This window comes from Melospiza melodia, chromosome 4 (genome assembly GCF_035770615.1).
Source record: "Melospiza melodia melodia isolate bMelMel2 chromosome 4, bMelMel2.pri, whole genome shotgun sequence".
In the NCBI taxonomy this organism is placed as follows: Eukaryota; Metazoa; Chordata; class Aves; order Passeriformes; family Passerellidae; genus Melospiza; species Melospiza melodia.
The window spans coordinates 84,154,730-84,168,912 of record NC_086197.1 but is presented as its reverse complement, the minus strand read 5'-3'; the positions used below and the strand labels follow the sequence as shown (position 1 = coordinate 84,168,912).

The 14,183-nt window shown below is 42.7% G+C and overlaps 1 protein-coding gene across 1 annotated transcript in view; it reads right to left on the bottom strand.

Annotated features, from left to right (window-relative positions):
- MAPK12 (mitogen-activated protein kinase 12) overlaps window positions 1–12,702 on the bottom strand; it is a 32,305-nt gene extending 19,603 nt beyond the window's left edge. Inside the window, exons 1-4 of the mRNA XM_063155411.1 lie at window positions 12,524–12,702; window positions 11,605–11,734; window positions 2,102–2,160; window positions 703–814 (exon numbers count right to left, since the gene is read on the bottom strand). Of these exons, the coding sequence (XP_063011481.1) occupies window positions 703–814; window positions 2,102–2,160; window positions 11,605–11,734; window positions 12,524–12,639 (417 nt within the window). The 5' untranslated portion in view covers window positions 12,640–12,702. The remainder of the gene's footprint in view (window positions 1–702; window positions 815–2,101; window positions 2,161–11,604; window positions 11,735–12,523) is intronic.
- Window positions 12,703–14,183: the final 1,481 nt, after the last annotated feature.

Below are 14,183 nucleotides of genomic sequence, written 5' to 3'. Positions count from 1 at the left end.
AGCTGTGATCAGTGGCAGAAGTCCAGCTGGAGGCCCATCACCTGCACTGCCCCCTTAGGGATGGTACTGAAGTCAGTTCTGTTTATCATTTTCATTACTGACCTGGATGATGGGACAGAGGGCTCCCTCAGCAAATGACACACCAGATGACTGTGTTGCCATTTAGTGAGACCTCCACAGGCCAATAAATGGGCTGACAGGAACCCACCAAAGTTCACAAAAATCCTGGGAGAGAATAAAGCCATGTACCAGACAAGGCTGCAGATTGACCAGCTTGGCAGAAAAGGACCTGTGCCCCGGCACCAAAGACAACCAAAAGCCTCATGCATTGGGCAGAGGATTGCCAGCACCTTGAAGATGATCCTTCCCTTTCCTTAGCTCTGGTGAGACACACCAGGAGTGCTGTGCTCAGCTATGGGCTTCTCAGTTAAAGAGAGACACTGAAACAAGCTTAATAATGATGACTATGGGACTGGAGCACCTTACGTAAGATAAGAAACTGAGAGAGACAGGATTCTTCAGCTGTAAAATTATACTTTCTATAATAAATGAATATAATGATTTTAATTTAGTATACAATTTTTACTATACTAGGTGAGATAAATTTTATCCTGCTATTAAATTATAAGTACTTATAGTTCTCCATAACAGTTTACTAGGAAAAAAACCTGTGAAATCAAAATAGTAGTACAACTGGCAAACCTTTAAGCCTTTCAACATCTGATATACCAGGAACTGGATTCGATCTTCAGTTAATTTCTCATGCTTCATTATCTTACTCAAGTCTGTTCCCATAAATGGCATAACGAGGTAGCTTAAAACAAAACAAAACAAAAATAGAAAGAAAACCAAACAGATTAACTTAATTAACTTTGTTATGTAAAGCATTATTGTATGTTATAGTTCAATTACAATATTAAATTATAGATCATTCCATTTACCAAACAATTCATCCTCCCACCCTCCAAGCCTATCTGTTTTTATGTGATTGTCTCAAAGAGCTATTGCCCAGTTCTGTCACTGATTATGGAAATTTGCTAGTTATCAGAACTAGCTTTGAAAGAAACTAACCAAAAGCCTCATGATATTTCAAAGACAGCTACACAAAAAACTAAGACATTAATGCAAGGCAATGTACCTCACTGCCATGATCGAGCAGCACAGCCACTGAGCTAGCAAAATCTGGAGGATGATTTTAGGGTCTCATTTCAAACACAGTGCTTCAATGCTCATCATGTACATGTGCACTCTATTACATATGCTGTGTAAAATGCCAGCACAGTAGACAATATGGACAACATTCATTTTGGCTCAACAATCAATATGAACACATGCTCCATGTTTTCTGTACTTCATTTTCTACATTTTTCTGTCAGATAGCTTTCTTTGTTAACATATAAATACACAAGGTTGTTTAGGAAACACAGATACACTAGATGAAATCCAGAACAGTTCTACTAACACAGGAAACCTGCATTAAACCCTAAAGGATTTCTGGACACTTCTTCTCTAGCAACTCTAATTCACCAGAATTGTAGCAGTAAACAAATAAAACAGCAGGCATGTTAAACATCTTGTGTTTGAGAAGCCACCAAAAGGTCAGGGAGATGTGGTAGAAACAACCTGTATCAGGTGCTGTTTGGACCACTGACTGGGTAAACAGTCACGGGGCACAACAAACCACAATGCAGATAAACACCAAAAAATTCAGCAGCAGCAGCACTTTTAACTGATCCTTGAGTTTGGATGGATCCCACTGAGATATGCCACATAGTGGGAGTAACTTTTAGCCAACTGGATTGGGTTAAGAACTGCCCCACCATTTGAGCAACCTGGGCCTTAGGGTAAGAAATCAGGATTTGTAAGGTGGATTAGGGAATTCACTAAACTGCCATTTATTAAGGGCTGAAAGACAGGAAACTGATTCCAATGACAATCTGAGAACTCCAGCCCACCAAAGCTGCATGTAAGTTATATTAAGATGAAACTCAGAAAGAAAAGTCCATGAAGCAACAATTTTGAAATTCTCTATTTAAAAAGCAACAACCTTTCATCCCACACAAGCAACAATGCTCTGCTCCAAAAACAACTTGGAACTTACAAGTCATTAAACTTCTCCAGTGTTACATCTGGTGTGAATACATCCAAAATTCCAATGACCTAAAAAAAAAAGAAAAAATAGAAAAAAAATTAATGGCTGATTTGACACAATAAAGCCTAAATCACCTAATAAGTGGAAAAATATAATCTAAAACACATTGAGACATTAGCTATAGGCATAAACACGGCAGAAAGAATACCTAAAGTAGTGCCAGGATTTGTTATGTGTTAGATTTTATAACTCAGATGGCAGTTTTACCCTATAACAAAAAAATATAAAAAGTACCTACTGGAACTAAAAGTTCACAGGCTAACAGTTTTATGTAAGAGGAGACAGTATTTTATCACTTTCAATACTGACATGCTGAAAATAAACCAGAAAAATCAGACTACAAAATGAAGCACTTTTAAGTGCTCTCCACCTAGCTGGGCCTGCTGCTTATCAATGAAGTGCACTTTAAACATCTTCCAATTTCAGCAACAGGGTAATTCAGGTACATAGACTACAATAGCTTCTTGGAAGCACAAAGAAGAAACCAGAATGAAGCTGGTTTTATTGAGAAAAAATTAGCAAGAACTTTATATGATTTACTATGGCTTATACCTCAGGTTCTCCAGAGGTTTTTATGTCAAACAAAAGCATCCTATCACTGAACAGAGAAATAATAATCCAGTAAAATGGATTTTCCACCACAGCTTTTCCTATTAGAATGGGTTTTGGGAGAACTACACAAACTGACTGGGTTCATTACACTAAATACCAATGCTACTTTCAAGACCACTGAACACCAGAAAATTAAATACACAGAACTCAATGCTCAAAAAGAAGTAGCTGCAGTGATCTAAAGCCAGATTTTAGATGCTGCATAATCTAGGCAGTGCCTAAATAACACAGGCTTTTAGAGCTGCCTCTTTTCTACCCCTGCTGCTAATTCATGACCATTTCTGTCTGTTCAAAGGAAGACTCCCAAGCCTCAGAGTGCTTGTGGTGTTTCCCAGGTGCAGGCTGCTCTGTCACAGGACCACAAAATATTCTGAGCTGGAAGGGACCCACACAGATCACTGAGTACAACTCTTATGTGAACGGCCTGCGTGGGGACTGAACCCACAACTTTGCTGCTCTTAGCAACATGAGGCTGTGCAGGACTTTGCCAGAAACAAGCTAAAAGACTAATAAGCTTTATAACCTTGTTCAACCCTATCTTTGTGGCCATACAGACATTAGGTCATCAAGAACTGTCATCCAAATCAGACATCATCTTAAAAAAGTGAAAATAAAGAGAAGCATGAGCAGAAATGGAGGGGGGAAATGCAAGAAAAGGACATCTTCCTTTATTTAAAGCTTTAAATGCCCAAGCATGACAAAATCCTTACTGCACACATTTTTACTCTTTCCACATTAAGGGTAGACTACTACAGTTAGACTGGATATTGTCAAAATGATGAAGCAGGTAGAAAAACTAATAAAGATGAAGGCAGAAAATTGTAACTCCCTTTCTCTGCACATATATCTTTGAAAAAAATCACTAATAATATTTACTTGGGACTGTTATATGAAACTAATTAAAGAAGAATAAGTATTATAAAATAATAATTAAACCAACAGAGGATGTGGTTATTATTTGAAGTAATACCACTAGAATTTATTATTTAATTCTTATTTAATACAATAAGAATTTTCTTTTTTATCAGTTTTACATAAGGTTTTCCTTTTCTCTGTGGAGGTAGTGAGAGAAAGGAGGAGGATGAGATTACAAAGACATACTTTGCAACAGTGGAGCATAATGCAGCCCTACAGGCATTTCCTAAGGCAGTGTATGTATGCAAACACACAACAAGAAAAGTAGTGTGCTCTCTTCAGATGTACATATATGAAGGAAGTTAACATTTTAGCAGTAATCTTATTTAATATGCATCTTCCTTTACCAAGCTCCACTTTCTCAAAAGTCTTGCTTGTTCTCCTTAGCAAGTATTTCCATGCACTCATACACCTAAGCAAGACCCACAAGAAAATAAATCCCACCACATCTGAATGTAGCAGTGAAAGACACTGAGACACCACAATGAGAAGGGACACAGAGGAGGATGAAATAATGTGGCTGCTCTATCTCATGCATCTGTGCACCAAGGCATTATCAGGCACCCCCTGTGGAATCCAGGAGCATGAAGAACACATTTCCATGCAGAACAGACCAGCCCCAAAACACACTAGTGAAGCTCACTAACATCCTAATGTGTATCTATTCAAGTACACAGAGCTCCTGGTACTCAATGCTGCCTGATGTGCACTACTTCTGAGGTAGGGCTGCAAACTTACAGAGACAAACCTACCATTGCTGCAAATCCTCTACAGTGAATGAAGCCACCAAGAACAACGCTCAGCTCCCAAAGAAGGGAATTTTAAATAATGAACTAGAAAACTCTTTAAATATGCTAAGGATTTCAGAATACTTCTCTTTCTCTACAAACCAGGTTTTCTAAAAATCCTGAAATCCATGTTAGTGTCCAAAATGGTAAGACATACTAATAGTGAATCAATATTAAAATATAGTGAAGGACCCATTTCCTTTTCCTCGGTGATTTTTATTTAATAGTTGTGGTTTGGGATTATTTTCCTGTACTGGAGCAGAGTCATTCATATTTCCATTTAGGCCAGAGGTTTTTGCAGCTATATTAAGCACAAGGAAATATGTGGTAAAAGAAATCCTCTGAGGAAGATACAACTCCAGCTACTTGTTCAGGAAAAGGAAAAGAAACAGAAAAAGTGTAGTCAACTCCCTCCTTTGTAATATGATGGAAAATTCTGCTTCTGTTTGAAATCTCTCAATTAAAGACAGCATTTGTAAAGAACTTTATGATGTTCCAGCACTAAAGCAAGCCACCATAAACAATCACAAGAATAATTTATTTTTTCATAGTGTTGACTATATGAAATGTACCAGAAATATCTATGAAACCTTCTATAAATGTATTTTTGGCATTAATCAGCACAATTACTGACGCTATCAGAGCTGGAAGCTCAGCTCAGCTGAGGAATGAACCCAGTACACTCTGCAATGGCAATGAAAAGGATCTGTGGAAATCAGCAGCAGTGCTGCCTTTTCAGGGTCTTATTTTTACCCCAATTAACTTGCCAAGAGGCAATTTCTCCCACAAAGAATGCAACTACTGTACATTTGACTGAAAAATAACCTCGATTTCCTCAGCCTGCACTGAAGTACTTTAATAGCTTTTATCTCAAGGACAGGGTGTAATACTGCATCACTTCCATAGAACTACAGATTGGTTTGGCTTGGAAGGGACCTTTAAGTTCATGTAGTTCTAAACCCTTACTATGGGCAGGGACCCCTTCCACCAGACCAGACTGCCCAAAGCCCCATTCAACCCAGCCTTGGACGCTTCCAGGGATGAAGCATTCACATCTTCTTAGAACAACCTGTGCCAGTGCCTCATGACCCACACAGTAAAGAATTTCTTCATTATGTCCAATCTAAATCTACCCTCTTTCAGTCTAAACTATTGCTCCTTGTCCTGTCTTATAAAAAGCTCCTCTCCATCTCTCTTGTAGCCCTCCTTGTGTACCGGAAGGCTGCTCTAAGGTTCCCCCAGAGCCTTCTCTTCTCCAGGCAGAACAACTCCAACCTTCCCAGCCTGTCTTCATAAGAGATGCTGCATCTTCCTGAAGCAAAAACCCACAAAACTACCCATCTCCTGGTCTAACTTGTTTTCCAAAGGTATGCTTTCACCCCAATATATTTACTCTGAAGCCAGTGGGGAGTGGGTAGCAGCATCTCCAGCCTTTCTTAGCCCTACTGTGTGTGTCCTCTGACCACATTCACCAACTTTACTGTTGTTAACAAATAGCAGGTTCACATTGGTATGGTGGTTTCTGCCCTTCCCTTCTCAGCTGCCTTCTTTTCCAAACACCATTCCAACAGCAGAGCACAATGGTGAATAGCTCCTTACCTCTGCCTTCCCCTGTACTTTGTATTGGATTACTTCTATTCAAGGACTGACCCATTTCATTTCTATAAAAGAGTTTCTGATGTAAGCAGCAGTACATCAAAAGATCTGAATCTAGTATAAATTAATAAGTAATGTTGGTTATGTGTCTCATGCAGTAAGTGCTGCTTTCTCCAGCAGATGTTATGCATGAAAACACAGTGGAGTGGCTTTAGCATTCAGGCTAAACATGCAAGTACATTTCTTAAAAGAGAGCCTTGCTGAACTACATATTATGTCACATTAAATTTTCTGCAGGATTAACTTCACGTTCCTGCGCTGTTCTCATCATGGGCATCCTTTTACTACGCTAAAAACTCCCAGTCTTTTTAAAATTTTTACTATTCATGCCAAGGCTTGTACCACAGTCACCTTTCCTCCTCACAGAGATGAGGGGCACCTGGAATACCTCTTTTTCTTTTCTCCTGCCAGCACATTGGCACTCACAAGCCATATCCATTAGCATCACCACACTCTTCCTTCAAAGGATTCATATGTAACACTGGACAGATTCAAATCCTGCAGACAGACTCACCTTCATCTCTAGACTGGATGGCAATCAAAAGAGAAAGTTTGGGTTTCAGTGCAGCTTTTCTTATTTTAATTTCATGGAATAAGCTCATCACCTGCTTTACCAGAACCCAAGGCTGGGTGTGAATAAATGGCTATCAGCTGAAGCCCAGCCTACATAAAGCAACTATTAGTCAAGTTAGGAAAATAGGCAGAAAGACAACAGAGATCCCTATGCTGACTTATTGACTTTGGAGTATCAAAATAAAATTAATCCATTGTCCTGTTAGTGCCCAGTGTCCACATCTAGCTCCTAGATGTGCTAACCTTTCAGTCTGCAGAAAGGCAGACAGGAGCATTTCTCCCTTACAAATTTTTGACAGCAATGAATTGTCCAGTTATAACTGTGTTTTTGCTTTCATAAGGACCAATAAGGAAATTTGCCATTTCCAGATAGGAAATATATGCACTTTACTGGCATATATGTGCCCAAAGAATGTGAGTTTTTAGCTGGTGCAGTCCTGCAGGACTTGCTGCAGGAAACCTCTTCTAACACAGTGAGCACACTCTCATCCATTAAGGCATCACTCATCTCAACTCCCTTGTTGGTCTGATTTTGTACACTGCAAATGCTGCTGCTTTCCACTGCTCATGTCAAGCTAGATGAACTGCAAAAGGTGACAGATTTAAGATTTTTCTCAGGCAAGAACACAGCGTGACTAACTATTTTCTCTGGAACTAATTCCTTCCCTGGTTGACACTCTGTAGGTGAAAATAAAAAGCTCAACATTTTGTTTTAAATAAAAAAGAAAACAGAATTAAAAAGCAGCCAACCTAAAAGTGGATCATCCTCAGAAATGTAATTGTAGAGAGACAGATAATTTGGTGTCTGTTGGATATCCAATTCCTTCCAAAGGGGAAAAAAAGCTACATGCTTCTCATAATGCAAAACACACACTGGTCTTCAGATGTAGGAATGCACCAGAGAATAATTTCCACCCTGAGCAATGAATGAGAGCATAATATAGATTACCTTTAAACAAATACTGCACTGGTCTCTTACATACAGAGTTTCCAGGAAGGGAAAACATCTGTAGAACATTAACTGACCCAAGAAATGTTTAATGAGCATTTGTCAGAAATGTTACTCCAGAAACACATTCAGACTAACTGGTAGTACTGAGTCAGAATTCAATGTGGGTGAATACATGTACACACAGGTATACACACATGCACAAATGCCACACTTTGATAAAATCCACACTCTGTTCTGACGCAAGCCACCAGCATAAGCCATTGCTCTTCTCTTCCTCTCTCCAGTGCCATCTCCTCTTGCCAGCTATTCTATACTCCTGCTTGAAAATTTCTCTTAACAACCTGGAGGTGAGGAGAGCACCAGGGCTGGAGCACTGCAAACAACTGTGCACTTGTTTCAACAAAAGCAGTATCAAGGTAACACAATCCAAATGTGTAAGAAAAACCAAGTTATTTGCCAAAAGAAACTAAAGGTTCTGCACCTCCACTTACTTGTCTGGGTTTCACTCTGCATACACAGACATCTCCATTAACTGCAGAAGAATACACAAATACAGAGCTATGCAAATGTTTGAGAGCTAAAGCCAGGATCAAAGTTAGCACACAAGCCATATTTTCACTGCTTTTGGTTTTAAGCCAGAGCCATAATAGGTAAATTTTAAAGGTCCTATTCAAATAAATTCAAAATGGACAGAAACACAGAACAGGAGCAGCACTACTGAAAAATAGTTCCTAAAGATAAAAAGACTGTTCCTCTGTACAAGATTCAGCAGATGTGAAAGAAGTAATCAAGAGCTGGTAAGGCTGTATGGGGAGGAATACTACAAACCAACATGATTAAATGAAGAAGAAAAACAGCCCCAAGAAGAGCTTTCTTCATTCTGCCTTAGCTGTGGTTATTTCTCATTTCCATACCATGCCCTTCCACATGCCAGCTATTTATACAGCTACAGAGTGATCCAGCAGCTTATCCCACTGGAAACAAACTTTTCTTTTTGGCACTGTCTAAGGAATTGATCTGTGTTAGACTGCTTCTTTAGTAGTGGAAACAGCTTATGAATTTTGGGAAACATCCTGTGCCCTCTCAAATTAAAAGGCCTACCCAAAAAAAAAAAAAAAAAAAAAAAAGGGAAAAAAGCATACCAGCATCATTAAAGACTGATTTACCTGTCACACACATGTGAGTACCTGTCCCTTGGCCCTCAACCCTCCTTTGGATTTGTTTGCAAAGGGCTGATGAGAAGCCCCATGTGATCAAGTCTGCGTGGTTTACACAGGAACATTCCTCACTACATGGTCTACACAGAAATATGCCTCACTACATTTATTGAGCTTTACTTGAGAGACTTTAGGGAGAGCAAAGGTCTAATGAAAGATGGTGCAACCAGCCAGCTCCTCCTGAAAATGCCTAAACAGACAAGCAAATTGACCTGTGACTTAGTGTCCCTACAAAGTAAATAGAAATCCAATAAAATTTGGTATAATTACTCCTGCCTTTGCTTTTGCAGGACTTCTGGTCATCCTACAACCATTCTGCATAAAAAATATGAGCATATTTCTCAAACAGGATATAATGGAGGTCATCTAGGGTATTTAGCAGTAGTTTTACTCCATTTTTCTTCACTGACACGCTGATGAATTATATCCATGAAACACAGGTTTAATGGGATCTTCTGCTATCTTAATGGAAGATCAGAGCTGCTATTTTTAACACAATGTGTCAGACCACTACAATTTCTTCCATCATTCTGAATACAGCATAAGGTTAAATAAACTGTGATAATGTATTGCAGCATGCTTAACACAAGAATTCCCTGAAGGCTACGAGGGGCAGAGATGGTCCATTGAGAGGTAATTATAGTGAAACAAATAAAACATCACACTTTCCATAAAAGCCAACATCAAATTCCTTGTGGTCACAGAAGTAATTTTGAAATAAAAATAGGTAAGAAGAGTGATTTGGATGCAATTTTAACTATCAAATAAACAGAAGAAAGTATTTCCTGAGAGGGTGGTGAGACTCTGGAACAGGTTGCCCAGAGAAGTTGTGGACATCCCATCCCTGGAAGTGTTCAAGGTCAGATTGGATGGGGTTTGAGCAACCTGGTTTAGTGAAAGGTGTCCTTGCCCACAGCAGAAGGGTTGGAACTACATGATTTTTCATATCCTTTTCAACGCAAGCCATTCTGTGGTTCTATGTTTCTATGAAATATGCAAAAAGAAGCTCTTTGACAGAATGGTTGTGGGTCCAAGGGGTCAGGCTGAAAATCATGATGAGGAGCAATACTGCCATTCTGGTTTAATTTTGGATGGGTGAAGCAGCTGAAGGAGTACCCTTGAGATCAGCTGAGGAACTGAAAATCCTAAGAGGCATTGCTGCTGCTTCTAATTCACCATGGCCAACATGACTGACAAAAGGGAGTGAGGCTGGGGTGGCAGATAGGAATTGTCTTGATGGCTGCACTGCCATGTCAGTCTCATCACAGATGGGTGGAACAGTTTCTGCTTCCAACCCCTGCAGCATCATTTATTCAGTCTTTGTTCTCTAATGAATAGATGATTTTAACAATTCATGTTAAAACTTTTCCTTAGTACATAAACCACTTCTTTCGTTGGCCCAAACTGTTTCCTATGATTGTAAATCATTCTCTTCCTTCATATATATTGATTTGTAACTTGTACAGATTGTGCTCAGGTTCCCCAGTGACTATTTTCTTCTGGACTCTTTAATTACCAACTGAGCCCACAGTGGAGTTCTAGAGTATTATTCCAAAGGGCATACACTGCATAAAACCTGCTAGGAGTGGAAAATGCTACCCAACAGATTATTCTGGGAAATGGAAGAAAAATAATCTCAAAATTCTGGACACAGTTAGGAGCTTGGCAACTGCACAGGCTGCTCTGCTCCCAAATGTTCAGTAAAGAAAATGCTGAGAGTATTAAAGCCCATACACAGAAGTTCCCTGCAAACATTAACTCTTAAACATATGCAGTAGTGGTTATCAGGCAGTTACTTTGAAGTAATCAGACTAAAACAAGTAGACAGTTTCTTAAGCCTACAAAAAGCTTTTTTTCTTTCTGGAGTGTCAGGACAGCCCACAAATTATTCTTCAAACAAACCTAGTTGGTACTCACAATATTAGTATTATAATGTTAAATGGCAATGACTAGTTATTGTTATTACCACTTTCTCTCATCCTCGCTTTTGATGTCTCAGTTTTTTGTGAAATGCTTTGAGACTCCATAACAACTGTTTTTGCACAAACTTCTTTATTTTTTTTCCTAAACTCCTAAGCAGTACTGGGACCTGGGACCCTGAATCTGTTCTCTCAACCACACTTTCAGCACTTCTTTCTACAGCTGTTCTTTCACATTACATGGGAATTATCTGCAGAGTTCTATTACCTATTCTCTGCTTCACCGTAAAGCAATTTGTTTAGTCATTTGTGGACTTTTCCTGTTTCCCATTTATATCAGCCTGAAAGGTTCAAATGCTTCATGAACAATAAAAAAGGAGAAAAATGCTAACCTCTCCTCAAAGATATTCATGTGTGCATCTTCAAGCAAGCTCAGGGGAACAAAAAAAAAAGAAAGAAAAGAAAAAAAGATGCTGGTACTTAAGACCCACAGACCTGTGCTCTGTGTTCCCCTGCAACTTACAGGAAGGTAGTAATGGAGACTGTAATTTCTGGCGTTTAATCCCTCTCACTAGCACTGAGCAAATTGCACTGTGGTCCTAACCTTCCCCACCCAATTTTTCCTATGTGGAAATTAAGTGGCGTTTCCCACAGGATATTCTAGTTTGTGTGAACTGATGTTTGTAGGACAGGTAGACAAAAAAACAGGCTGAAAGATTTCAGAATTCCATTAAGCTACACATGTGCCTTGTCCAAATGTACATATTTTCTTTGATTTAGAGTGCCTAAGCTGTAGTTTTGAGCTAATGACTCAACTCACGTTTTCATGCTTCATGTGTTTCAAGAGGCGCAGCTCTCGGTAAGCTCGTTTGGCAAAGAGTTCAGACTGAAACGGGCGGTACAATTTCTTAATGGCCACTTTGGTACCACTTCTTCCATCGACGGCTGAGCTTTAAGGGAAAAGAAAGAGTTTGGTAAGCAAGGACCGAAGCAAGTCTGCAAAGCCCAGCAAACCCGGCCAGCGGCTGCATGCTGCCCCATGCTGCCGGGCCCTCGGGGGGAGACCCCGCCCCACAGCATCTCTGCCAGCAGCCATCTCACTTCGTTCCTTTAAAAGCCTGCCAGGCTCTGTAATGAAATGTAGACAGTTATCAAAAGCTTTAAAGAGGAACATCTGCGGAGTGGGGAAAAAAAAATCCCCAAACTAAAAATAAGACAAAAAATCCCACTAAACACCCAAGCCCATCACCAACGCAGAGCCAAACCGAGGGGCCCGCCCCAAGCGCTAAAACATCCCGGGCTGCAGGGACGCTGCCGCTCCGGGGTGCCGCGGGCCGGGCTCGGCAGCGGCGGGCAGCGCTCCCGGGCAGGGCTGAGGCAGCGCTCCCGGGCAGGGCTGAGGCAGCGCTCCCGGGCAGGGCTGGGGCAGCGCCCCCGGGGAAGGCTGGGGCAGCGCCCCCGGGCAGGGCTGGGGCAGCGCTGCGGGCTCTGCTCGCTCCAGGCACGGAAGGCGCCCGGGTCGGCTCCTCCCGGCGAAGAGCCCGGCCCGGGGCGGCCAGGTGAACAGCGGGGCCGCCCCTCTGCACCCGCGGGCCGGCGGCACCGGGCGGGGCCAGCCCGGGTCCGGACAACAACCGGGAAAAGTTGGCAGGGAGCAGCGCGCTAGAGGGCCGGCCCCAGCAGCATCCCCCGGGCCGGGACAGAGGCCGCCGCCCCCTCGCCCCCACCGCCCCGCTCACCACACGGCTCCGTAGGCGCCGGACCCCACCGGCTGCAGGTCCCGGTAGCGGTCCCGCACTTCCCAGAGGGTCTTGGTGATTTCCTGCCGGTAGAAGCCATTCTTGGGGGAGGACATGGCGCTGCCGACCCCCGCCGGCTCGCGCCGACAAAGAGCCCGGGCCGGGGGAGCGGGAGCGGCCGGCGCCGCCGAGCCGGGCTGCGCTGAGGGGCCGGGCCTCAGCGAGCAGCGCCTCCCGCGCCCGCCCCGCGCAGCCCCGCCGGCAGCACCGCCCGCCGGCAGCGCTCACCCCGGGGACCGGCACCGGCATCCGCACCGGCCCGGCAGCGCCCTGCCTGACCCCCAGCCCTGGAGCCTGGGGCTGCGCTCCGCCGAGTCTGGGCGCGAAGGGCGCGGTGTCCCGGCGGCAGCGGCGGAGCGAGGCCAGGGAGGCAGGTGCCGGGGCTCTCGCTGTCCGAGCGAGCCCTTGCAGTGCGGACCAAACCCCTCCGGCCGGCTCTTCTCCGCCATGGTCCCCGCTCACGCGGGGCCCGTTTGGCGTTTGTGCTCAGGTTCCGGTGAGGTGCCTTCGGCTGCTGCATCGACGTGTTAAAAAGTACGAGAGGCTGCCGCTGGCAGAGCTGGGAGTCCAAACGTGAGCTTTTGTATGGCCTTTGCCCTGTGATGAACAGGTCGTTCCAGGGTCAGACCACAAGTTACAACAATATTTCATAGAGTTAAATAAAAACCAGCCCATACTTGGTTCAGGTGCTCAGAGCAAGTATCTTGTGCACGGCTGAAGTGGAATGGAACTGTTGCAGCAGCTGCTTGAAATTATTGCAGTGCTGGAGTACGGACAAGACCAACCTTCTCAGTAGCTATGTAGTAAATAGGCCTGGGCCAGCAACACGTGTAAGGCAAAAACCTGGTTTAAAATATGTGTTATGTGTTCTCTGTATGAATATAATTAAAATTCTTGTCCTTCAGGGTCTGGCACAACCTTTGTTTTGTTTGACTTCACCCCTGAGCAATGTTGCTGTGGTTAGATAATTCAGATTTGCTGTCACTAGAGTTCAGTTTGTGGTTTAGCTCTAAAGGAGCAATCTGGACAAGTTTCATGGCTCCCAGTGCCATTTTGGTAGTTGCCACGGGCCCAACCCTTTTGGTGCTGGACTACCAAATGTGGAAGAGCCACTCTGCCCTTGCTCCTCTTGGGGCACAGGAACAGCACAACCTTCCAGCTGCCAGCCCTGTGTTCAGCTCTGCTCTACACTGACCTGTTCCAATTGCTGGTTTAGTGAGGATGGAGAGCAACCTTCTGGCATTTAGCAGTTATCATGAGGCTTGTCAGAAGTGTCAGATTAATAGCAGATGTTTACTTTTAAGAATCCACTGCCCCAGGAGATTATTTTTTAATTTCTGACATCCCTTCTATGCTGTCTGCCATTCAGATGTTGGCGGTGTGATACATGGTACAGGTAAGGTGAAAGATACAACAGCTTTCTCTCATTTTGAACTAATCCATTAGTTAAATTACTTTTAATTACCATTATATATGATTCTAGTATAGAGAGGATAAGTTCTGCTTGTTATCCTTCACTTACTTCTCCTTTATCCAGTTGTGACAAAGTGATGCTTTTTTTACTGCTTGCTTTTTATCAAGGCAGAAATTAAATTATTTT